The 22,116-nt window shown below is 36.6% G+C and overlaps 6 protein-coding genes across 7 annotated transcripts; 2 read left to right on the forward strand and 4 right to left on the reverse strand.

Moving 5' to 3' along the window:
- Positions 1-3,930: 3,930 nt before the first annotated feature.
- LOC117622690 (glycine-rich RNA-binding protein 10-like) lies at positions 3,931-5,063 on the reverse strand. Its single transcript, XM_034353450.1, has 2 exons — positions 4,834-5,063; positions 3,931-4,598 (listed from the first exon to the last, which is right to left on the reverse strand). The coding sequence occupies exons 1-2, from the start codon at positions 4,931-4,933 to the stop codon at positions 4,222-4,224; spliced, it is 477 nt and encodes a 158-aa protein (XP_034209341.1). The 5' UTR covers positions 4,934-5,063; the 3' UTR covers positions 3,931-4,221.
- A 2,427-nt stretch (positions 5,064-7,490) lies between these two features.
- LOC117622809 (glycine-rich protein-like) lies at positions 7,491-8,226 on the reverse strand. The gene is made up of 2 exons (XM_034353587.1): positions 8,118-8,226; positions 7,491-7,961 (listed from the first exon to the last, which is right to left on the reverse strand). The coding sequence occupies exons 1-2, from the start codon at positions 8,194-8,196 to the stop codon at positions 7,723-7,725; spliced, it is 318 nt and encodes a 105-aa protein (XP_034209478.1). The 5' UTR covers positions 8,197-8,226; the 3' UTR covers positions 7,491-7,722.
- A 2,153-nt stretch (positions 8,227-10,379) lies between these two features.
- Positions 10,380-11,008, forward strand: LOC117622126. Its single transcript, XM_034352679.1, has one exon. It carries the CDS (start codon positions 10,453-10,455, stop codon positions 10,873-10,875), a length of 423 nt encoding a protein of 140 aa, XP_034208570.1. The 5' UTR covers positions 10,380-10,452; the 3' UTR covers positions 10,876-11,008.
- LOC117622125 (transcription initiation factor TFIID subunit 6-like) lies at positions 10,987-16,377 on the reverse strand. The gene is made up of 13 exons (XM_034352678.1): positions 16,206-16,377; positions 15,901-16,093; positions 15,497-15,583; positions 15,308-15,409; positions 15,113-15,221; positions 14,612-14,715; positions 14,387-14,524; positions 14,198-14,293; positions 13,561-13,685; positions 13,014-13,146; positions 12,335-12,460; positions 12,147-12,255; positions 10,987-11,515 (listed from the first exon to the last, which is right to left on the reverse strand). Exons 2-13 carry the CDS (start codon positions 16,024-16,026, stop codon positions 11,139-11,141), a joined length of 1,632 nt encoding a protein of 543 aa, XP_034208569.1. The 5' UTR covers positions 16,027-16,093; positions 16,206-16,377; the 3' UTR covers positions 10,987-11,138.
- Positions 16,378-17,393: 1,016 nt separating this feature from the next.
- LOC117622245 (protein IQ-DOMAIN 1) lies at positions 17,394-20,186 on the forward strand. Its single transcript, XM_034352849.1, has 6 exons — positions 17,394-17,844; positions 17,948-18,304; positions 18,566-18,772; positions 19,076-19,189; positions 19,272-19,646; positions 19,841-20,186. Exons 1-6 carry the CDS (start codon positions 17,773-17,775, stop codon positions 19,934-19,936), a joined length of 1,221 nt encoding a protein of 406 aa, XP_034208740.1. The 5' UTR covers positions 17,394-17,772; the 3' UTR covers positions 19,937-20,186.
- Positions 20,187-20,397: 211 nt separating this feature from the next.
- On the reverse strand, positions 20,398-22,100 carry LOC117621053 (eukaryotic translation initiation factor 1A). Of its 2 annotated transcripts, none has more exons than XM_034351313.1 (2): positions 21,934-22,100; positions 20,398-21,071 (listed from the first exon to the last, which is right to left on the reverse strand). In XM_034351313.1, exon 2 carries the CDS (start codon positions 21,052-21,054, stop codon positions 20,617-20,619), a length of 438 nt encoding a protein of 145 aa, XP_034207204.1. In that variant the 5' UTR covers positions 21,055-21,071; positions 21,934-22,100; the 3' UTR covers positions 20,398-20,616. The 2 variants fall into 2 exon arrangements, with proteins under 2 accessions (XP_034207204.1, XP_034207205.1); XM_034351314.1 differs by having other exon boundaries at positions 20,398-21,065; positions 21,934-22,079.
- Between the last annotated feature and the right edge of the window lie 16 nt (positions 22,101-22,116).

Consider the following 22,116-nt stretch of genomic DNA (forward strand, 5'->3'; position numbering starts at 1 on the left):
ACATATATTAAATTAATAAATAATAAATAATTATTTATTCAAATTAAAAAAAAATAAAAAATCCCTCTCTCTCCCTCTCTCCTAGCTCTCTCTACTCCTGCAGCCATGGTATGGTAGATGGCGATCGTTGCCGTCCGACCACGACAAGCCACGACATCGGTCGAAAAATGACCATTGTTAGGCTAAAGAACCAGCCACCCCATGAATCATATGTAATATACGATTCATTACTTAATTAAGATAAATTATACTCGAATGGTGGAGTGAAACAATATATTTGGTTTGGTTGTGGTCGAGAAACATACACAAATGACAAATTAATGGGAGTTTAATTGTAAAGTTGGAACTGATGCATGCTATGCTTAGACTAAGAGAAGTCGCCTTTGTACTGGTGATAAATATATATATAGATATAGTCGACTTGGCACATGTGTGGACAATTTGTGGCATGCATATGGGTTTGTAGTGCATGTCTGCAAAGTGTGCAACCACCTTACCCCGTGGTTTCCATGAAATTTCTAGCTACCATTCATGAATCATGTGCGTATTTGGCTTTATTAACCCTGATTTTAGTGAAGGGTATGTAGTAGCTCAAGTAGTTAAAGAGCTAGTATATACTTCTGTATTCAAAATCCTAAGCTTGATTTTTTTAATATTTAATATCGCTTATATTGAAATAAAACAACCTCATTTTGCATCACACTAATGAGATATATATGGATGAAATTGGAGCAGTACATTAATCTTTCATAGCATGCATTGCATTTATTTATTATTGTATGCAACATGCATGTTAAAAGCAAACACTATATTTAATGGTAGCCATCCTAAAGATCGTTCAGAATAATATAGAGTCTAAAGGACCATTGTGGGCCAGTGACCAATTTCATCGATTGATGTATGAAACTTCATCCTCTCTTCATGCTCTAGCTATTGTTATAGGTATTTGGGCTTGATTGTGTAGTTTGAGAAATTGATTTGGACAGTCATTTTAGCCGACGATTTGGGTGAGTTTTCAGGCCATTGAGAAGCAAAAATGCTTCCCAGCCAACCTTAAGGGTTCACAGACCTTCCTATGCACCCTACCTCACCACTCGAGATCCACCCTAGCCTTATCAAGATCCTCTCTCTCTCTCTCTACAAATTCAAAATTTGAAAAAGAAAAAAATTCGAACACTTTGCATCTAGGGGTGGGGTAGCGGGTGGGTTCTGGGTTTTGCTGATTAGCAGGTGGGGGGTGGGTTACAGGTTGGATTGGGCTTTGGGTTTGTAGGGACTTTTTCGTTTCGGCAGCTATTGATGGGTCTAGACTGCTGTAAAGAGCCAAATGTGTGAAATTGCCCTTGGGTCTAAGTTCAAAAATCAGACCCCAAGAGTGTTTCGAAAGAGTAGCTGAGCCTTAGGAAACACCTTGGTCTTCTTTACCAATGAAACCAACAGTTTCTTACAGATAAATTCTTGGCTTGACTTGAGAAGCTTGTGGCATGAAAGCTAAGCATTCATGAGTTTAGCATGAAAGAGAGAAAGACCAGGTTTTCTACGAGAAACAGAGGTTAAAGAAAGGATTTCGTGGGAATTTGTTGAGGAGAGAGAGAGAGAGAGACAGAGACAGACATACAGAGATTAGGGGTGGAAGAATGGGTGCTTTGGGTAATTTTCCAATAGCTTGACGAAGGGTTCGTCAGGCTCTGAAATGGCTTGCCAGAGAAGAAGATGGGAAGAGATGGAGGAATATGGCTCGAAATTGAAGGGTTCCAAGGATGAGAGGTGAAGCTTGCTCTCTTTGGATGTCTAATGAGTAAAGGATACCCCTCTTTTATAGCCATTGGAAGCTCATTCTTCCCAAGAAACCCCTTCCCAAGAAACCCTAATAGGTTATCTCCAATTTTGTCAAGTCTTCCCTTTCATTTCTATTCCTTTCTTTTGATTCATCCTATTTTGTGAAATCCCCCTCTGTCCAAACACGCATAGACAAGATTTTTGGGAGCTCAAAAGTCTTCCCGCAGCCGTTTCAGTGGTAACCTCCCATCTCTCTTATTTCTTGTCCGTCCTTTGCAAACGGAACTCGTACTGACGAGATCTTCACGAGTATGGAAAGAAAACTCAACATGTTTTTCTAGCATTTAATGGTTATAGGGAGTGGTTTTTTATTTCACCTTTTCTACCAACTCCCCTGAATATCCTATGTCTGTTTCCCTTTGACGTCTTGTCATTGGAATCACGTGGACATTGAGGAAAGACTTCTTCCGTTCATCTGCTAAACTGATTTTGAATTGATGATCAACGGTGATGATCAAATCTTGGGCCTTCAGGAGTATAATCTAGAAGTTGGGTATGAATTAAACTAACTAAATATGGATTTTTTCAGATTAAATCACCATTTAATGGTAATTAACCTTTATCCTGTGAAGGGGATTCGAACCACTCTCAGTTCCATCCATCTACTGGGCCTTATCCAACAGGCTGCGAATCAATTTGTTAACAATGTTACGACGTGTAATATTTATATGGTCTTAAACGTTTTGCAAGCTAATATTATCTAGGATAAATTTCCATTTAGGAAAAAAAAAAAATCCCTAATATTATTTTATTATGTTTAATTTAGGCATATGTTTAATGTTACGACGTGTAATATTTATATGGCCTTAAAAATTTATGCAAGCTAATATTATCTAGGATAAATTTCTATTTATTAAAAAAAAAAATCCCTAATGATAAATTTAGGCATATGTTTAATTTTATTTATTATTTTATTATGGAGGGTTTTTTTTTTTTTTTTTGTGTGTGTGGTTATATATTACGGAGTTGTATTATTATTCACTATTGAGTTTTAATATTGTTCATATATGTGATACTAAGTTTTAACTTTAATAGGAATTCTTTCTATGTGGTAGTAAGTTACTCATATATATATATATATATATATATATATTTTTGTCAAGCTCATATATCTTATCATATGCAATATATTGTAGTAAATTAATATAACTAAAAAATTGTGGTATGTTTAATTTTCTTTCATTAATTACTACATATTTTCTAAAGACACGGTGTTTGTCAGGTCGCTACATAATCAACTTAAATCACTCTAACCCACCATGCCATGCATTTTATTCCAGTTTTTTGTAATAAAATAATAGACAATTGACTAAATAAACATCCTCTAAATTAGTTGCTTGTTTGTTATTTTATTTATATTTATTTTATTGTTTCGTTCTTTGATAGACAAGCTTGTGCTTGGTTAATTAATTGGAATTTAATCCAATCTTTGGGGAACAAACTTTTACTTGCATATCTATACTAACCATTAATCTGTGGGCTTGCAAGATAAATTTATTGAATTTAATATATTAATTTAGGTTGATTTTAGATATAACATATAACAATTTAAGTAATTTTTAGGATAAATGGCCAGTGTTTTAACCAAACTTTATTCAGAGTGAAGAAGAAGGAGGGGAAGGAAGAAATGAAAGAATAGAGACGATTATAATAGGCTCAAGTACTGATCTCAGTACAATGATTAGGCTAGCAATTATAGTACCTTCCTCTCTTACATAACCTTACATAACAATACAACTGACCAAACAAAGTTAATCTTGTGACACATGGCATCATCCTAATGTAGGTCATGTTCGAAGAAACCAAGCATGAGATTTGGATTAAAGGCCGGGGGTAGTGGATATAGGGTTTAGAGTTTTGGATTGATTTAACGATTATATCTTTAGACTTAACAATTTTTTTTAACAGAAAGATCATTTGAAAGCACCCATATTAACGTTAGGGACCATAAGTGATACAAAAAAACGATGCAATGTGATAATTTTGCAAACGTCAAAGACGTTTTATGATAATAAGCCTATTTTTTATTTTTGGTTTTTTTACTTTTGATAGAACATTGGAGAAGAGCGCGCATGGTTCTAAAAAGCAACATTAAAAACGAGTAGAAAGTAGTGCAGATACTACTCTTATATATATAATACATAAACCAGCTACGATGACTTATGGTCAGTCCTTGGAGCTAGCTGGGGTCAAGTCAGGTGATATTTGACCCTTTTATCATGCACTCATCCTCGTGCATGGAAAAAACATATTACTCATACGTACATGATCCCATGCATACATGGAGAGCTTATTCATCTGTTCTTCTCTACCATACTTTAAGAACGAACGATTTCTATATTTACATAGTTCTCTCATATAGTGGGTTTAGCTCGGGGCCTTTCAGTTTCCTCCGCCACCGCCACCGCCTCGGCCATAGCCGCCTCCTCCACCACCTCTCCCTCGGCCACCTCCTCCATAGCCGCCGCCTCCATGGCCTCCTCCTCCATAGCCGCCACCACGGCCCCCGCCTCCATAGCCCCCACCACGGCCCCCTCCTCCATAGCCACCGCCACCACGGCCCCCTCCGTAGCCTCCTCCGCCATATCCATATCCGTCAGGCCGGTTCGTTTCAAGGCTATCGCCTACTTCTTGAGGCTGATCATCAGCTTCAGGTTGCCGACAACATTGTGGGCCGCATCTATAGTGGCCATAACGAGTGCAACACCCGCAATATGGTTTTGCGTCATCTACAGGGTTCGCTTCCTGTGCCTCATCCACTGCACCAGCCACCAGCCATATATATGTGACGTTAGTGAGTATATATATATATATATATATATATATATATATATATGTATGTATTCGAACAATATTATTACAAAACCAAATCAAATCAAATTCTTGTACATCTTTTGACTTCTTTTCTGGGTTGGTCTATTGTGTGATAAAAGGATCATGAATTCTAAGATTAACTGTCACACATGCATGCATGCACATATATATTTGGTATACCTTTCTTCTCATCTTTGGATGTCTCAGCTGCGACAGTGGAAGAGATGAGAACCACAGAGCCAAACAGAAGGCCCAGCAAAAGGAAAGCTTTGAAAGTCATGACTTGTTGAAATCTTATGCTACTCAAATCTCACAAGAAAGATTGCTAGATTAAGGCAGAAGATGCGAGTGAATGTTAGGCTTTGCCGATCACCGCTGTTTATAGTGCTGGGAGATCCCACTAGACGACACCAACCATTGTGGTGGCATGCATCGTTTACGAGTAAAGACGCAGATTTTAGTCAGCAAAGTTTGACTTCCCCTCGACATATAAATAATATTATGCAATATCTTCCAATTCTTATCATGACTTCCCCTAGACTTGATACATCAAAGCACTCTTGTTATTCAAGCAAAGACACGTGTCTAGGTTGAGCTCAGCTCAGAATGCATGTCAATTTGGACACTTACATGGATACTCAGACAGATAGACACGCATATACATATGATACCCAAGATCAGGAAGCCTCAGAGTACCTGCTAGCAATTTGGGTAGCCATGCCATTAAGACTGTATCCAGTTAGGGCCCGTGTAGCTGGTTGTTGGGCATCAAGTTGACTATCATCAATTTATTCTGTCTTATCTAAATTGTTAAAATAGTACTTGGTCAAAATTCAATCCAATTTCTCTTTTTCCTTTTTTGTCCTTTGAGTTTAGACACTCTGTTTTTTGTTTGTGTGAGATTGATAGATGATGAGATTCATATATATGGGGCGGATCTATGTCACTATAAATTTTGACACAATTTTAAAGCCTTTAGATGCAAGCACTTTCAAGGACTAAAATTAAATATGATTTTATTTCGATAACATAACAAATAAAATAAAATGTTAAACACACAAGGTGGCATAAATGTATGCTAAAATCTCTCCATCTCCTCCAATCTCATTTATTCTCATGTTTTGAGTTTGAACTTTTTATTTATTTAATTTTTTTCCTTTATCTGGAAGCAAAGTTCTGAGTTGATCTCCCAACACGCAAGAATCTATTCCAGATTTTTCCACTCCAACACTTCATGCAATTTTCGCTAAATATTCTGAAGATTGTTTGAAAATCTTAATTGTTAAATGTGCTAAGAAGCTATGGATACTTTTTCCTGCAATTAGATGCTAAATTGAACTTCTCATGGTAAAAGACATCAAGAAATCCACAATGTAAGAGGAGAAAGAAATTCGAATAGAAAGTAATCGAAGGATTTAGAGACTCAAAGCTCAAGAAAATAACAAAAGAACCAACATACAAGACTGCAAGATAAACCTCTCCAAATTTTGCTGCAAGATAGAGAGAGACAATAGTTGAACCAAACCAAACGAATAAAAAAAAAGGATCAGAAAAAAAAAAATTTCATACTAAGAGAATTAGATCATACCATTTATTTATTATATTGATTGAAATCTTAGGGGGGGAAAAATTAATGGCTAACATCTGAAATATGGGAGGGAGAAGAGATATTTCTTGTTTAGTGCTGGTAGTGATAGAGAAATTGTCAAAGGCAGAAAGAAGATTTGGAAGAAGAAGAAAAAACAAAAGTAAAGGCATGAAGAAGAAGATGACATGAGAGAAAATGTTAATGCTTTTAGGAAGTTAGGAAAACATAAATGAAGAGAGATAAAATATTCTAGTAAGTTAATTAAAATTAATTTGAACAAATATTTATTTAAAGAAAAAAATTAATTTGTTTAATCTTAACTATTCATTGTAGTCTAATCTAATGGTTAAAAAATTGTGTCAAATTTGCGGTGCCACTGATCCGGCCCCATATATGGGGCTGATCTGTGGCACTACGAATTTGACACAATTTTATAGCCTTTAAATGCAAGCACTTTCGAAGGCTAAGATTAAATGTGATTTTATTATTTATTATTTAAATTTTGATAACATAACAAATAAAATAAAATATTAAACACACCACTTTTCAAGGTAGCATAAATGTTTATATATATATATATATATATATATCTATATATATATTATATATATATAGATGATGATGAGATTGAGATTGAGAACAAGTTGTGCCCAAAACACTCTTCTTTGCTTTGAATGACCAAAGCAAGAACAAAATTGCCCAACATATCTCAACCCAAGAGATGAATATGCCCAAAACACTCTTCTTCTGTCGGTTGTCTAACTTGTGCGTCTGTGAGATTTTGATTTAACATTGTCTGTTTTAATAAAATTTCTACTTTTTTAAAAATCATTTGTTAATGGGATCTAACAGAGTGAATAAGAGCCTTGATTTGCAAATTAGAGATTTTATGTTCGAGTGGTCAGATGGTATCAGACTCAAGTGATTTTTTTGTAAAGATGATATTTGAATGAGTATCTACAAAATAAACGGTTTGAATTAGTAAAATACAATACGAAATGGTGTTCTATGTATATATATATATATATATATATATATATTATTTTTTTACATTTCGTCAGCGAATTTAATTGCCACGTGTGAGTTCGGGGATATCTGACATCCCATACATAAAAGCAAAATTTGGTAGGAAAAAAAAAAGGTGAACAAATTGCATATAATTATAAACGTTATTGTATATATATGTCATTGATTTCTTAAATCATGGATCGATGGCATGCATTACACAAGTACGTGAATATGACCACCAAAATAAAAGAGCATATATATATATCATCAGCTAAACACTCATGATAATTAGTTTAATTTTATTTTTTGCATGGCTCGCTTCTGAAGTTTTATTCATACAAATACTGCAAGGAATCAAATACTTCAAGCATTGAGCGCATGCATCTTCAGATCTGCTAATACATAATTATCCAACTAATTAAACACACACTGCATGCACATATGCAGACTAGTGGCCTTAATCAACTAGTTAATTAGTTTTGAGGTTGTGCATCAACAACCTCATTAGCATGGTTGCAGCACCTTACGCACTCTCTTCCATTGTAACTGCGCCTGCAGCAACCATAGTAGCAACGCCCTCCTCCTCCTCCTCCTCCTCCTCCATTTCCACCGTGTCCCGGGTTGCCACCGTATCCCCCACGACCCGGATCTCCCTGGTACCCTCCACCATATTTAGCATCACCTACATTGGGATTTGTAGCTTCCTCCGCAGCTGCAGGTCATGTAATAAAACGTGCAATTAACAAAAGATCATGGAGATTAAATGCCTCAAATATTTGTAATAAGTAAGTATTTCGCTTTATTTGACAAATAAATTTTGGTGACTCTAGCATTATTGTTAAGGAAAAGTGAAGCAAATTAAGCTCACCATTTGCGGCCACTTCGGAGGAGATGAGAAGGACAATGGCAAGGAAAAGACCACAGTAAATGAAAGCCTTGGAACCCATTTTACTTCAATTATTCAAAGAGAGACTAGAATGCTTTAGAAAGGAGGAACCAAGCCTCTATTTATAGGGAGAGATTGAGAGAGAGATAAAGGGAAGTGCATGTATCTATGTCTATAAGATAACCTCACACCCGACAAGGCCACACCAGCAGAGTCTAGTTGGGGGGGTTGAAGAATTGCCTTCCAATTATCATTACTTAGTTATCATTGCTTCTGTATCCATTTTCATCATATTACACTTACAATGAAAAAAGAAATCAAAGTTTTAACCTAGCTTAATTTTAACTCGAAGAAATCAAAGTTTTAACCTAGCTTAATTCTAACTCGTTGCCTTACTCGATCATCTCTCACCACTTGGATTAAATCTATAAACCAAATGTGGCGGCACATTAAGCCCAATGCCAAGCTTAGAAATGAGGGATGCATAATATTAAAGCCAATTACTATAAATCAAGATATACAGAAACAAATATGATCAGACGGGTTTATTGCAGAATTGGTATGACAAATTCCCATGATATATCTAATTGCATTACATTGATGAACCAAATTATTCTTGGGAGCGTCATGAGTGACGTAAATTGAATCTGATTCCTATCAAATGTCATTTACTCTTGTGAGGGCTCAGGACTCCATGCAAAATTATACACATGGAGTTTTGCAGTGAGTCAGAAAGAAGATCATGGAAGCATGGGGCTCATTTTCACCCATACAAGCCAGTTATGTATAGGCAGCTTGCATTAATTGCTAGTGTTCTAGTCAAATAGCTACGCAGTGTTATTAATTCACGCTTTAAAATATATAGAAAGTATATTTTACTTCAAAATAAATTAGTAATGAAGAGTAATTCAACACTTTATAAGTTCTTATTAGGTTTCTTAAATTTCCATCGTGGAACTTTTTCATCTTCGTATTCTTGCAGCATATGTCGGTGTGATTATTACACCAAGAATTGACTCCTCATATTATTTCAAGGATACAAGATTAATTATCATCGTCTTTTAGAAAATATCCTTTTCAAAATATTCTACTTCTTCGAGCTTTTTCTAGAACTCTTGTTCTTGTTGGCCTCATAAGACTGATGCATGCTGACTCAGGAACAAGAAAGTCATATATGACAACCAAACAGAGCCTCTTTACCACTACTTTGGCTATTGGTGTAGTAGAATTAAAAACAAGCAAATACCTCTCTCTCTCTCTCTCTCTCTCTCTCTCTCTCTCAGCTTTATTTCCATTTTTTTATTGTCCCATAAGAATAACACACAGTAAATGCAAAATCTGTGTGTTTCTCACCGAAAGTTTACTTTGCCCAATGCGTCCGACCTGCAGACTTTGTGTAGTCAATAGTCAATGTATTCTGAGTTTTGACTTTTCTTTCCACGCTGAACTGGGTAGGCCAATTGGATTTGAAATGTGCGGGTACCCACCATTTCTTCCACCCACAGGATTGACCACAACAGTTTCAAACTGGACAATTGAGGCATAGTATGATTAAGCAAATTTGACATATAAGGTGATGAATTAGCTTTTATATGGCAACATAAAAATAATACTTGTACTTGGTTCTCTAATTTTACTTTCAGTGTTCCGGCTAAATTGATGCCCGGTATTAGACCGTTAGAAATTCTTAGAGGATCTTTTAATCTTTTTGTTAGAAAAATAAAATTAACAATAGCATTTGCTAGTGGCCACAACACCTAGGATTTTTTTTCTTTTATTTTTTGAGTCATAGAACGACTCCTAGTAGCGAAATTCTATAGTGAGGGTGCTATATATAACTTCTGAAGGAAGTTGAGGTTCCACCCCAAAACCAACTGGCAATGGGGAGAGTAACCCAACTCCTTATAAGCCCTTGCTAGGTTTCTCAACTTTCAAATGTGGGACTCTTTACCTTCACATTCTCACAACTTCTCATGTGAGCCTACATATTAGCCATATAATCATTTCATTAAATTTAAATTAAATTAATATTCAAATAAATCATGCGGCTAATATGAAAGTCCACATATATAACCCATATATTCCACCCGTACATTTTGGAACAATCACCTGTTGGTCTCTCTTTTCTTTTCAGAATGTAAAGTTGGTTTGGGTACTAACAAACATAAAACCCGTGGATTGGAGAAACGATGGGCCAAAAGAGCAATATTTGTCCCCCATGCATGCGTCCATAAATACCCTCAATACCAATTTGTTCCCCATCTTAATCAAAAGCTTAACCTTCTTGTGATCAAAACTCAAGCTAGCTTAAGAGAAAATGAGCGTAGAAGTATTGGATGGTGCCACAATTGTCAACTTTGTGGAGGATGAAGAGGCATTCAACCTTGCGGTACATCATCGTTTTGGTAATCTTGACACTAACCATGATGGTCTACTCTGTTATGCAGAGATGTTGAAGGAGCTTCAGTCTCTGAGGGTCTTCGAGACACACTATGGCATTGATGTGAAGCCAGACCCAGAAGAGATTGCTCGTGTCTATGACTCTCTGTTCGTGCAGTTTGATCATGACTCAAATGGGGCCGTTGATTTGGAAGAGTTCAAGGCTGAAACCAAGCGTATGATGCTTGCTATGGCCAATGGGATGGGGTTCTTGCCAGTTCAAATGGTTTTGGAAGAAGATAGCTTCCTGAAGAAAGCTGTGGAAAGAGAGTCCACCAAAATTAAGCAGCTGCTTAATTAAGCTCATTACTAGATTGTACTTGTCAACTTGCTACTTTTAAGAACCGTATGTGTATTGTTGATTTTGATGTTTGATTTCCTTTTTGCTAATGAAAAGTAAAATTCACTGTAATTCTTTGGATTTTACGACATGATTTCTGAGTGTAAAGTTTCATAACATAAGACAATTTTCTACTCATTTTTACAAAAATTTGTCCCTGAAATCTTTCAATCTATCTTCTACTATGTACATCTAATCATAAGTTTCGAGATTTCTACAAACAGTTACAAAAACAAACACATCTCGGGAGCTGGAACGAAGGAGAGAATGTCTTCACCGAACAACTCAAACAACGATACCAGGAGATGCCCAGAATTTAAGTCATCCTTCCAAACCTGAGTGAGCAGAGCTGATTTCTTTAGAGACCGACCAGAAGCCCTGTCCCTTCTACTTCTGCTGTTTGAAACGCCCTCATTAGGCATCTGCCCAGAAGATGATGGGGGGGCTGCATCAGTATCCCCTGAAGGGGCTGGAGTTGCTATTTCTACTTCCATGTGAGACGGTGAAGAATTAGTTGGCACTAAACCCGTAGGCCCGTCAGTTGCAATTTTCTTCAGGGGTGGTTGCTTTTCCATGTGCTCCACACTTCCCTTGCGTTTATCTTGATGATGCATAGGAGAACCAGAGTTAAGATTTTATCTAAATAATAACCTTGAAAACTAAGGATTCTTCACCCTATTGGACAATCAACCCCATTTATCAGCTTTTCAAATACATCAAAAGGGTGTTTCCTTCATTATGCCAAAAATTTAGTACATATAAGAGCAAAATCTCGCACCGAAAAGGATTGCAGGTGGGAAGGGAAAACAAAAACTCTTTCTTGCACCCATGGTTCTGGCGTGTTACAATTGAAACCCATACAACATGCAACTTACAGGTGCCCAACCCATAAATATCATAGTACTAGTGCTTCTTGTATACCCACTCGAGTAGTATAATCTAAATTCTATTGCCAGGCATTTACAAATTATCCCAGTAATTTAGTTGATTAGCAAATGCAATTCAGAGTTTTGCAGCTCCCTTGATTTTGATGTGCAGCATGCAATAGGCATGCAGTGAAAGAGGAGCAGAAACCCACATATATGCTATAGTTCCATGCTCGTTTAATCAAATTAAGTAGTATAATCTATTCTACTTAAAAGCAGTTAACAAATCATTCAACCAATCTACATTATCAGGAAATGAGATTTATTATAAACCAAGCATACATTAACACTCATTGAAGGTCTTACTTGGCATAGTAATGACTCTTTGACTGGTACTCCAGAAAGATTGGGGTGCTGGAGATGGCAAAAGTGGGAACATCTTGAGCCTATCATAAATGCATTGACCCGCTGCATTCTGGAATAAGCACACTCTCATTAGCAAGCCTTTCTTAAAAATTTTCCAACGATATATAAAGGTATGAAAAGAGACTCACCAACAGGGCTCCATAAACACGCCAAGCTTCATGCCTCTTCATCTCATTCTTTTGCTTGTCAAGAAGCAGCTCTGGTTCAAGAAGTCGCAGATATGACTCCAGATTTGGCAGCACAAGAAGGCGAACCTGCATTGGAAAAACATCACAAACGGCTAAAAATCCTTACCATAAGTAATAAAAAAAAGAAGAAGATGCATATTTCCCACAAAACACAAATCCCGCAAGAAAGATGCAGGTTTCTAGTGAAACAAAGATTCAGATATCACCATAGCCTAGAAAAGGGGGGAGAGGGGGGTTAAATGGCCTTTAGCAGAATAAAAGTTCAGACGTACTGAGGAATTTATCTCTAGTTTTCTAGATGTGTTTTAATATATTATCTTTACTTTTCTAAAGGTAGTCATTAGCAAAAGAGAAAAAATATTGCAAATATCTTCCATTCCATCGTTATTGACCTTCTAGGAATCAGAATGAAGACTAAAAAAGATAACCAGGGAGCCAGCTAGCTTCATTTAACAGTAATTATCTTTTCTCATGTATGGAAATAAATGATAGAACGGGGAAGGAAGAACCTTATGGGAAGAACCACGAGGGATATTACTACAAGTTGAACTCATAGTCCAAAAAATGCACTGGATAACTGTAAATTAATTTCTTAGTTGCAAGGAGCATGAGGTATTACCACACTGGGGCCTAGAGCAGCTAAACCTTGAATTGCACCATAGTGTTGAGTCAATGTCCGCTTTGGGTCCAAAAATGCATTGACCAAAGTTTTTGTAAGACGGGACTGGAGAGTGTTATAGACATGCCCAAACCTGCAACAGTTCAGAAACTTCAATTCCATAGGTAAGATGTCAAATTCACACCCAAAATCTGAATGGAAAACAGAGATCCACCTCCATCGTATCTAGAGCAATATTTTCAAAACAACAATTTTACTTGGTAGATTGAGAGCATCGACCGTGTTACAGTGTTAACAGAAACAAGTGTTCTATTCTAACAATATAGCGTAGAGAAAAAAAAAAAAACCAAAGATTAACTAGAATCTGAACAGAATGTGCACTTCATATACAGTAGGCTGCCTAACAAACCAAAATCACGAAAGAGTGGAACTGGGTCTGGACATGACCAAGTTCAAGTCACAAGAGAAGACTAGGAGATGCCAACTGAAAGATAAGCATGCATGAAGGTAAACAGAAATTTAAATACAAGCAAATGAAAAGCCTAACCTTTTGCAGATTGAAGCAACCAGGTTCGCAGTGAAGTCCCTAAGTTCCCAATGGTTGTCAGCAAACCTATTGCCTAACCTTTTCGCAACAAGGCAAGTGACCACAGATGGCATCAATTGGTGTAGCTGACCCAAAAAACAAAAGGAAAGGAAAAAAACAGAGGTGTCAGAGTACAACTGCCATATAAATAACACATTTTATCTTAACTACCATCTTACATGCTTTAGCCCCATGATAAAAATACGGAGTCCAGATAAGGGAACCACTCAATATAAATAGGATGAGTTTGAAGAAGGTAAACAATGATTACCAATCCATGCATACAGAAATATGAATGTGCAAATTTTGTTCATAACTAGAAAGGAACTGAAAAAAAGACAAGAAGAAGGTAAGGAAAAAGTATAGGTGATATCTTTTGAAGGTCAGTCCAACAAGTTAACAGGGTTGCATCCACCATAACATATGTTTAGAGATACTACCATCAGCCTCCCCAAGAGTCAATCCAGGAAAAGACCGAATTCAACTTAGACATGATTGTATAGACGTTCAAGTAACCGTATAAAATACATGAATAGACATTAACTTACAAGAGGCTCTCCAAGGAAAAGAAGGAAACAAAGAAGAAAGAAACACTTACATAAGGTTCTATGTGCATGTGAGGATTCTGGAGAAGACTCCGAACAACTCGCATTAAAGCAAATAGAAGTGGATAATCATTCAAACCACGAGAAACCTGATATTAATTAAGAACAGTTGGTATAAGTAACAAATGGCTATATATCACACTCGTATAGTAGCTATCAGCAATAATTTCAAGATTTCTCACCTCATCAGCTATAAAGCATGTGAAATAAGGAACTAATGGATGAAGTCCCGAATCAGTGGCCAAACTCACTAATGCTTCTTTAAAAATAACCAAATCGGACCTACTCACGACAAGCTCAGTGATTTTGTCAAAATATAGCTGCAAAGGCAACAAAAAGAAAGAACATGTAAACAAGATGCAAAATGAAGAAATACCCAAATATAAGAGCAGACAGTGAAATATTACCTGAAGTTCCCTAGACAATATGTGCTTAACTGGTAATTTAATGTCAACGGGAATTCCATCATCCTTCTGTTCATACTTTTTACTATCAGAAGGAGCTGCAAGTACTACAGACACAGAACAAAAGAACACAAGTTAGATTACAAACCCGGGCTAACAAAAGCAGAAAAGTTGAAAATTAAGTTTATTCCAGTTCCCCATAATATATTCAAAAAGAATTATCACTGAAAAACAGATTCATTTCACCATACATTTTACATAAATTAAATTCCAGCAGACAAAACAAAGAATGTGGCATACGCTGCAGACCACGTTTCATGCTACATACAACTTCAAACCTTAGATAGTGTCATATACCCCATAGAATGCTTTGTTTTACCAAAGCTAATTCCCAGAATGACAGAGGTTCAACCTTTTCATATTCTGGAACAACTACAACTCCTAAATTGGAAGTGTGATTTGCGAGCAACAATTATTTGTACAATCTATATATTAGAGACAAACCTTCTACAGGAGCATTTTCTGGAATTGCAGGTTGTACACCTTCTATAGCTAGCCAGTGACAAACAATTCCAGTATCAAGTGGCGCTTTTGGTAAAGGAGCTTCAATCACCTATAGTCAAACAGAAATATGGAACATTAAAAAGCAACATACAAAATCAAGTAGAAAGTGTAATCAGATTACTCAGTAATTCTTACATCTTTAAATTCAACATCCTTGTCGTCGATGTAAAACAAGTCCCTATGTCCAATAGCTCTTTTGAACCGCAAAGGACCCCCAGAAACATAACCATATATTGGCTGGTGAGGAGTAGAATAAGCAAAATGAGATTCAAAAGAATAAACAAAACCACCATGTTAATTTAATTATCTGCAAGACTCACTCACCTCAACGTTTCTTAAGTTTAGTGCGCCATCAACATCATCAGCCGTCAATCTAGTTCTCCTCGAGTGACGCATGCATTTAATAGCCTCCTGCACTTTCATTACAACCAAATTATACTGGATCTTCCAGTGTCTCAATTCACCAAAAATAACCAACTGCACTATCTCCTTTAACTTAAACAAGCTCCTTAGAAGCACAGACCTATTAAGCAAAACAAAAGCAACCTAATTTAGACTATGTCATCACTAGCATAATTACCAGTCTATTATTCATTCTCAATCTTACCACATAAACAAGCAACCCAAATTCCCAAATTACAACTTACTAGTACAACCGCAAACGATTGAAAACAACAATGGCAAAACAAACCCATATCATAATTATGGCAAAACAAGTCAAGAATTACCTGCATAACCTCACGCAGGCGATATTCGACATCGGGAGCTAGAGCGAGAGCAACATCTGGAGACAAGTTGTTGATCCCAATGCTTTGTGCAATTACTTCAACATTCTCTTTAGGCACAATGCTCATTCTCGACGCACCTCCAGACCTCCGTCTCAACAATTTCTCTTGGAAATGGCAAATAGAGACAAGTATGCTATACCCAATAAAGAAAAGATTCAACTTGTTAGGTTAAGTCAAAATGCAAACTTTATGTCTCTTGCTATTTAAAACAATATGCAATAATAATCCAGAACATTATTTCTTACCCCTCAAACTTTCTGGGCAAACAAGCAAAACCCTAATACACAAAAGTGAAACCTCGGCGTGAGCACAATGCTTGGCGCTTCGTTCGTTCACTCGGAAAAGAAAATTTCAGACAGGGAAAAAACATCAGATAAAAATCTGGGTTGGGTTAACATGTCAAATATTCGGGTCGGGTCGGGTCTAAAACTGTTTTTCATGCCTCCAACTGATGTGGTGGTGTTGTTATTATTTGCCTGTATGATTGGTCTAATCTTAAACTCTATTTGTTTTTCATAATTCTTTTTTAATGAAAATTTGTTTTTCGTAATTAAAATAAAACATCATTTGTTTGTTTTTTTGTTTTTGTTTTTTTTTGGACGACATTTGATAATTAAAGGTTGATGAAAAGTTTGGATGATTTTGTTTTTGTGTCCCATGGAACTATTATTGCTGGGCTAAAACTTCATGCTAGAAAAGTAACATGTCAGTCCCATAGTGAAGAAGTGGTCTCTAGTGTAGAGCAAGTGCCAATCTCTATTTATAATCAAACAATCTTAATGGCATCAAAAAGTGATGGAAGAATTCAAGATCAACCATGCCAAAAACTGGCTGCTCGGGATCACCGGATTGAATTGATGATAATGGATTTCACATCTTGAAAGAGTCAAAGGCTGTCATGGACTTATGTTTTGTTGGATTCTAATGATATGGTGACTTTAAATTATTAATCTAATCTAAGAAGAGTAAGACTCGAACTTGAATGTAAGAGGAACGGACTCACTGTGGTGGCCAATTGGCATACAAAGTTACGAAGACGACGGTGTAAATTGACCCAACTTGGCAAGTAACACGAATCTGTCCCCTCCTAGTAGTACATCTGTCCAAGTTACTTCAAACTTTTATCTCACACAAAAGAAAGAAAAGAAAAAAGGAAAAAGCTAATGCTTTTTTTTTTTTTTTTTTCTTCCCCACTTAGCAGAACAACAAGTAAGGAACTAAATTCCAACAGATTAGGTGTGTATTAATATTCTACCTCTTTCTGAGCATCTCAAGCATTAAGAAAATTAAAAAAACCAGTCTAAAGTTATTGGCATGATTTTCATGCAGAAAAAAATAAACAGCACTTGGCATCTTACAATGAGCCAGCAGAGGGCAGAAGTAACCAGAAAGGAAGACATAACCCAAATAGCAAGAAAGCTTTATGAGGCCAATGTGCTGCTAGCCATGTGCAAAAAGTAGATGCAAAAGAAAAAACACCATGCCCTCATCATGTCAATTCTTTCTATCTAATCTTCACTTTTCTGGCTTCTATTATTTTTGTGATTAAAGTACAGATACAGCTCTAAAGCCTTCAATACTCTGCAGATCTTCCGACTTAGTTCTATCTAACATGTGCTTTTCCTCTAATTAAGATGTATTAGTTTCTCCTGTGAAGCTTAGTGTGGTTAGTATAATTGAGTGAAAATGTCAGTACAATTATCGACTTTTTCCTGAAGCATATATGTTAACCTCAGCTCCTCTGGATGGTTTCCAACAGAATTGGCAACAGTCTCTTTTGAGCATCTTCTTCTTTGGGTTTCCTCAGTTGAGATGGGTATCAATGGAGGTTTGGTCAGGAGTGTCTTTTCAAGAAATAGGTCTTTGGGAACTCATGAGAGCAATGTAAGTCCAATTATATATGTTTATTCATATAATTCAACCCCCTACTGTTTCTTGTGCTGTATATAAATTGTATCATTTGTTTATTTTTCTTCTATGGCATCAGGTAAGGAGCAATATGACAGAAAGGAGAAGATGGAGCTCTGTTAGATCATACTTATGTGGGGATGAATATAATTCAGTCCTTGCAGAAAATGATTCATCTTCAGTTAAGAGCTCTGTGGTTACTCCCACTCCCACACAGCTCAATTCAGTCCTTGTAGAGGACGATTCTTCTTCGGTTAAGAGCTCTGAGGCTACCGTTACACAACCGATGCCAGAAGACTTAACAGACAAGGATGGCAACAAAAGAGAAGTAACTAAGGAAGATATGGAAATGGCAAAGAAGGAATTTTCGGTCTCGAAAACTATGTCTGAAGAGCAAGCAGCAACCATCATCCAGTTAGCATTTAGAGGCTTTCTGGTAACTCCATTCAAAATTATCATCTTGTAGAAATAACTTTTATTGTCCATATAAATTTCAAGATAAAGTATTTAAAGATCTTTGATAGAAATAATTAGCATGCTTATGTACAAGGATTTATGTTATAATTCAACTTAGACAGAAAACTCAGTCATCTCAAAATTGTTTTTAGAATATACTATTCATTGATAACTTTGTGAAAAATCTGCTTTACTGCACTGGAAATTGTGGCTAATAGTCATTAGACTGCTTGGATTTCAGACTAGGTGTCAAAATGAAGGAATTAAATCGAAGTATGGTAAGCAGGAGCTTATTGTAGGACCAGAAAGTCTAAGTATGGAGTCTCTGGGCACATCAGTTGAAGTTCAAACGGGAAATTCTGTGGATGTCTACTCAATTCAAGAAGAAAATGTGGCTGCTCACCGCCGGATGCAACAGAAAGCTAGAACTCAGGAACTAAAGCTGAAGGTAGATCAGAAACAACTCTACCTTTTAGTTGTTAGAATTACATAATGTTAACAAATGTGGTAGAAGGAGAACCAGCTGAAACCTTAAGTTTAGTTTCCGGATGTACTGTTTCTGCTTCATGAAAACTAATTAAGCACATTTAGCATTAATGGCTTCATCATAGCCTTGTTGGTCATGCATTTGTACTCCACATGGAATATAGGACATTTCATGTGCAGGGTGGGATTAGTGAATGCAACAGAAATTTATAAACGTACTGATATCGAATCACATACAATCCTTAAGATTTGCTGAAATTTACAGGAAGAATGGGATGATAGCACGGTGAGTAGCAACATATCAAAAATGAGGATTCAGAACAGACTGGAAGCAACGACCAGGCGTGAGAGAGCACTGGCTTATGCCTTTTCACAACAGGTACATATGAAATTGAGTCCTGAAAGATGTCCTAGACTCGTGTTACGATTGTCGAATATTCAACTTTCCTATTTGTTTGTAGCTAAGGATCTGTTCAAAGAAAAGACACACCACATCTGATGGCACAGAACAGAACATGGGATGGAGCTGGCTGGAACGGTGGATGGCAACCCGCCCTCCTGAAATCTCCTCAGTCGAAAGTCATATGAGCAATCATGTTGAGCCAATTAACAGCAACCAAAGATTTATTATCGGAAAGAAATTGTTCGACGGGGCAGGTGAAGAAAAAGAGAGCTGCGGATCTAATGAAGTGAATGTCCTATTTGATAACTTCCCAGTAACAACAGCAGAAGAGAAAGATGGCTATAGTCCAACTCAAAACAGGTTTAAGGCTACAAGAAGCGTATCAAGGCGAAAAACTGCGCCAAGCTATGAGTGTGGGAAAGAATATCCCAAGGTAAGCGTGTGCCCCAGTTGAGCATAATCTAAACTGAGCTTCTGAAATGAAATTAGCTCAATGGTTGCAAAATGCAAACACCAAACCTTTGGTGTTCTACCTTCTTACTGGATTTGCTTGCATAAAGTCTTTTCTAGAAGAAAAAAATTACTAAGTTCCAGCACTCAATGATTGTGGCTTCCACATTGGTACAGGTAAGCAAGAAGGATTGTTCAAGGGAGGCTGAAAAAGATAAAGAGCACAACCCGAAGAACACAGGAAGAATCAAGTACAAAAATGCTTCATTTTAAGGATTATAAATTTCCGATTATAATCTTAATCTGCCCCTGTTAAAGTAAATAAGGCTATTTCTTACTGCTTACCATGCACCTTGTATGAGGATTCAAATGGTGTTATTGATTTCCCATGTAGATGTTAACGAACAAATCTCCATCTTATTTAGTTTAGAAGTGGAACCTAAGCTAGAATTCCCAAAAATCCATGCTTGTAAAGGAGTTGATTTATGAATATATAAGTTGATGCTTGGTATCTCATGGGCAATAACTTATCTGAGACCCAGATTCAAAACAAGGGCAACTATAAGAACCTCAACTCCAAGGGCCCAACTAAGTCATAGTGAATCCAAAGCACAAATACTCCAATGAATTAGGTAAAAGGAAGCAAAATAAGGCAATCCAAAGCATCAATACTCAGATGAATTAGGTAAAAAGGAGCAAAATACGGCAAACAGAGAGAATGGAAAGAAGCACCATGATGGAAGCAGTCATTAAATGAAAAAAAACAAACACAAACATAACAGATGTATTAATAATAACAGATGTTACATGGAACATGACCAATTCCCCATCTGGAAATACAAAACCACATAAAGAGCCAACTGCCAATCCAAGTTTGACTTATATTAGTGCCAATTAACCGCGAACAGGTAAAGGTAAAATATAACATCCAAATAGATTTGATCCTGGAACCTCTATATCTTATCAATATCTTCATCCTCAAACTCAATATAGTCATCAGCACCGCCTTCTTCCTCGTCTTCAAGACCCCCGGCAATACCCTCATTAAGACGTGTGTTCTCTGGAAGCTCTCCATATGCCTTCAGAAGCCTAGCCTCATCAGGCATGTACTTGAGGATCACATCAGCTTTGTCGTCCTGATAGTCACGAAGACCAACAAGAATGATATCACCGGCTGCAATCCAAACCTTCTTGTGCATCTTACCACGGATGTGACAAAGTCGCTTCGTCCCATCAATGCACATGGCTTCACAGCGACCGTTACCCAGCATACGAAGCACTTGGGCATACTCCTGTCCATCTTCCTTAAACACAAGTTCACGCTTTTCATCATCGGCTTCATTCTTACCTCTCTTCCTGTTCTTTCCTCCCTTTCCCTTGTTCTTCGGCATGATTACTTTTTCTGCTTCTGCAACCAAAGTCAGATAGTCAAAGTTGAAGATTAACCAATTGTAGAAGTTGATCAATTACTCAACTAACACAAAAATTTCATGATTTACTGCAGACTCAAAATTCATGAAAGCATATTTTGAACGGGAAGAAACAAACAATAAAGTAAATAAACTCCATCCCCAAAAGAACTAAGTCCGATTCTGTGTTGGCTACAACTACAAATTCTCCTTTTCACCATTAAGGAACAACTCAAACAATTTTCAGTTCCATCAATAAGTTTTCAGGAGATATGAAAAAAAAAAAATCAAATTTTGCAAATTTCTAAATATTGTGTCCCTAATCTAACTACTGAATAAGCTGCAGTTACTACTGAAAAATTAAAAAACAAGAATAAAAAGTTATCCCCACCTAATAGAATCGCTTAGAAACTTAAATTTTTACTTTTTCTTAAGATAACAGTGCATAAATATCAAATTCCAGTACAGAATAGATCCTAGGTCTCAACAACTTGAAGTACCAGTTCTTTCGATTTGGGGGAATTAAAAAAAGTTCAAAATTTAATCATTCGTATATAAACTTAATTTCAAGGAAGAAAATCATTCAAAATTTGGGGGAAAAAAAGGAAAAAAGTTGCACCGGAAACTTAGCCCTAATATAAAACATATGGAAACTTTCGGAATAGCAAATTTTCTGAAATTCAACACCAGTATATATAAGATCAAATTCTCAAAAGGATTCAACGTAGAGCTCTAGCGATTTACAGGGAAATTATGACAGAAGCAAACCCTAGAATCAATAACAATCGCAGAAGAACAATTATTGAATAAACAATTAAGTAAATTTGCTTTAAAATTTGAAGAAAGAAGGTAGAACAATACCTCTCTTTAGCGAAAAGGTGAAACTTGCAAAATTCGAAGGAGGAGCACAACCTGAAAAATCAGAGCTGTGGAATAAATCAAAAGCCCTAGCAAGTTGCTCGTTTTGTACCGCAAGGTCAAGTCGGTTCAAGATAGGCCGGGTCAAACTAAACTTACTTCAACGACACATTTGGGTTGGATTTA

Source organism: Prunus dulcis, chromosome 3, assembly GCF_902201215.1.
Source record: "Prunus dulcis chromosome 3, ALMONDv2, whole genome shotgun sequence".
Classification (NCBI taxonomy): domain Eukaryota; kingdom Viridiplantae; phylum Streptophyta; class Magnoliopsida; order Rosales; family Rosaceae; genus Prunus; species Prunus dulcis.

Coding starts and splice junctions, on each gene's coding strand:
- LOC117622690 (XM_034353450.1), bottom strand. CDS start 4,933: ATGACTTTCAAAGCTTTCCTTTTGCTGGGCCTTCTGTTTGGCTCTGTG. Junction 4,599..4,833: donor ATCCAAAGATGAGAAGAAAG/GTATACCAAATA, acceptor TGGCTGGTGCAG/TGGATGAGGCACAGGAAGCG.
- LOC117622809 (XM_034353587.1), bottom strand. CDS start 8,196: ATGGGTTCCAAGGCTTTCATTTACTGTGGTCTTTTCCTTGCCATTGTC. Junction 7,962..8,117: donor CTCCGAAGTGGCCGCAAATG/GTGAGCTTAATT, acceptor CATGACCTGCAG/CTGCGGAGGAAGCTACAAAT.
- LOC117622126 (XM_034352679.1), top strand. CDS start 10,453: ATGAGCGTAGAAGTATTGGATGGTGCCACAATTGTCAACTTTGTGGAG.
- LOC117622125 (XM_034352678.1), bottom strand. CDS start 16,026: ATGAGCATTGTGCCTAAAGAGAATGTTGAAGTAATTGCACAAAGCATT. Junction 15,410..15,496: donor TAAACTTAAGAAACGTTGAG/GTGAGTGAGTCT, acceptor ACTCCTCACCAG/CCAATATATGGTTATGTTTC. Junction 11,516..12,146: donor AAGAGTCATTACTATGCCAA/GTAAGACCTTCA, acceptor TGCATCATCAAG/ATAAACGCAAGGGAAGTGTG.
- LOC117622245 (XM_034352849.1), top strand. CDS start 17,773: ATGGGTATCAATGGAGGTTTGGTCAGGAGTGTCTTTTCAAGAAATAGG. Junction 19,190..19,271: donor CTTATGCCTTTTCACAACAG/GTACATATGAAA, acceptor ATTTGTTTGTAG/CTAAGGATCTGTTCAAAGAA. Junction 19,647..19,840: donor GTGGGAAAGAATATCCCAAG/GTAAGCGTGTGC, acceptor ACATTGGTACAG/GTAAGCAAGAAGGATTGTTC.
- LOC117621053 (XM_034351313.1), bottom strand. CDS start 21,054: ATGCCGAAGAACAAGGGAAAGGGAGGAAAGAACAGGAAGAGAGGTAAG.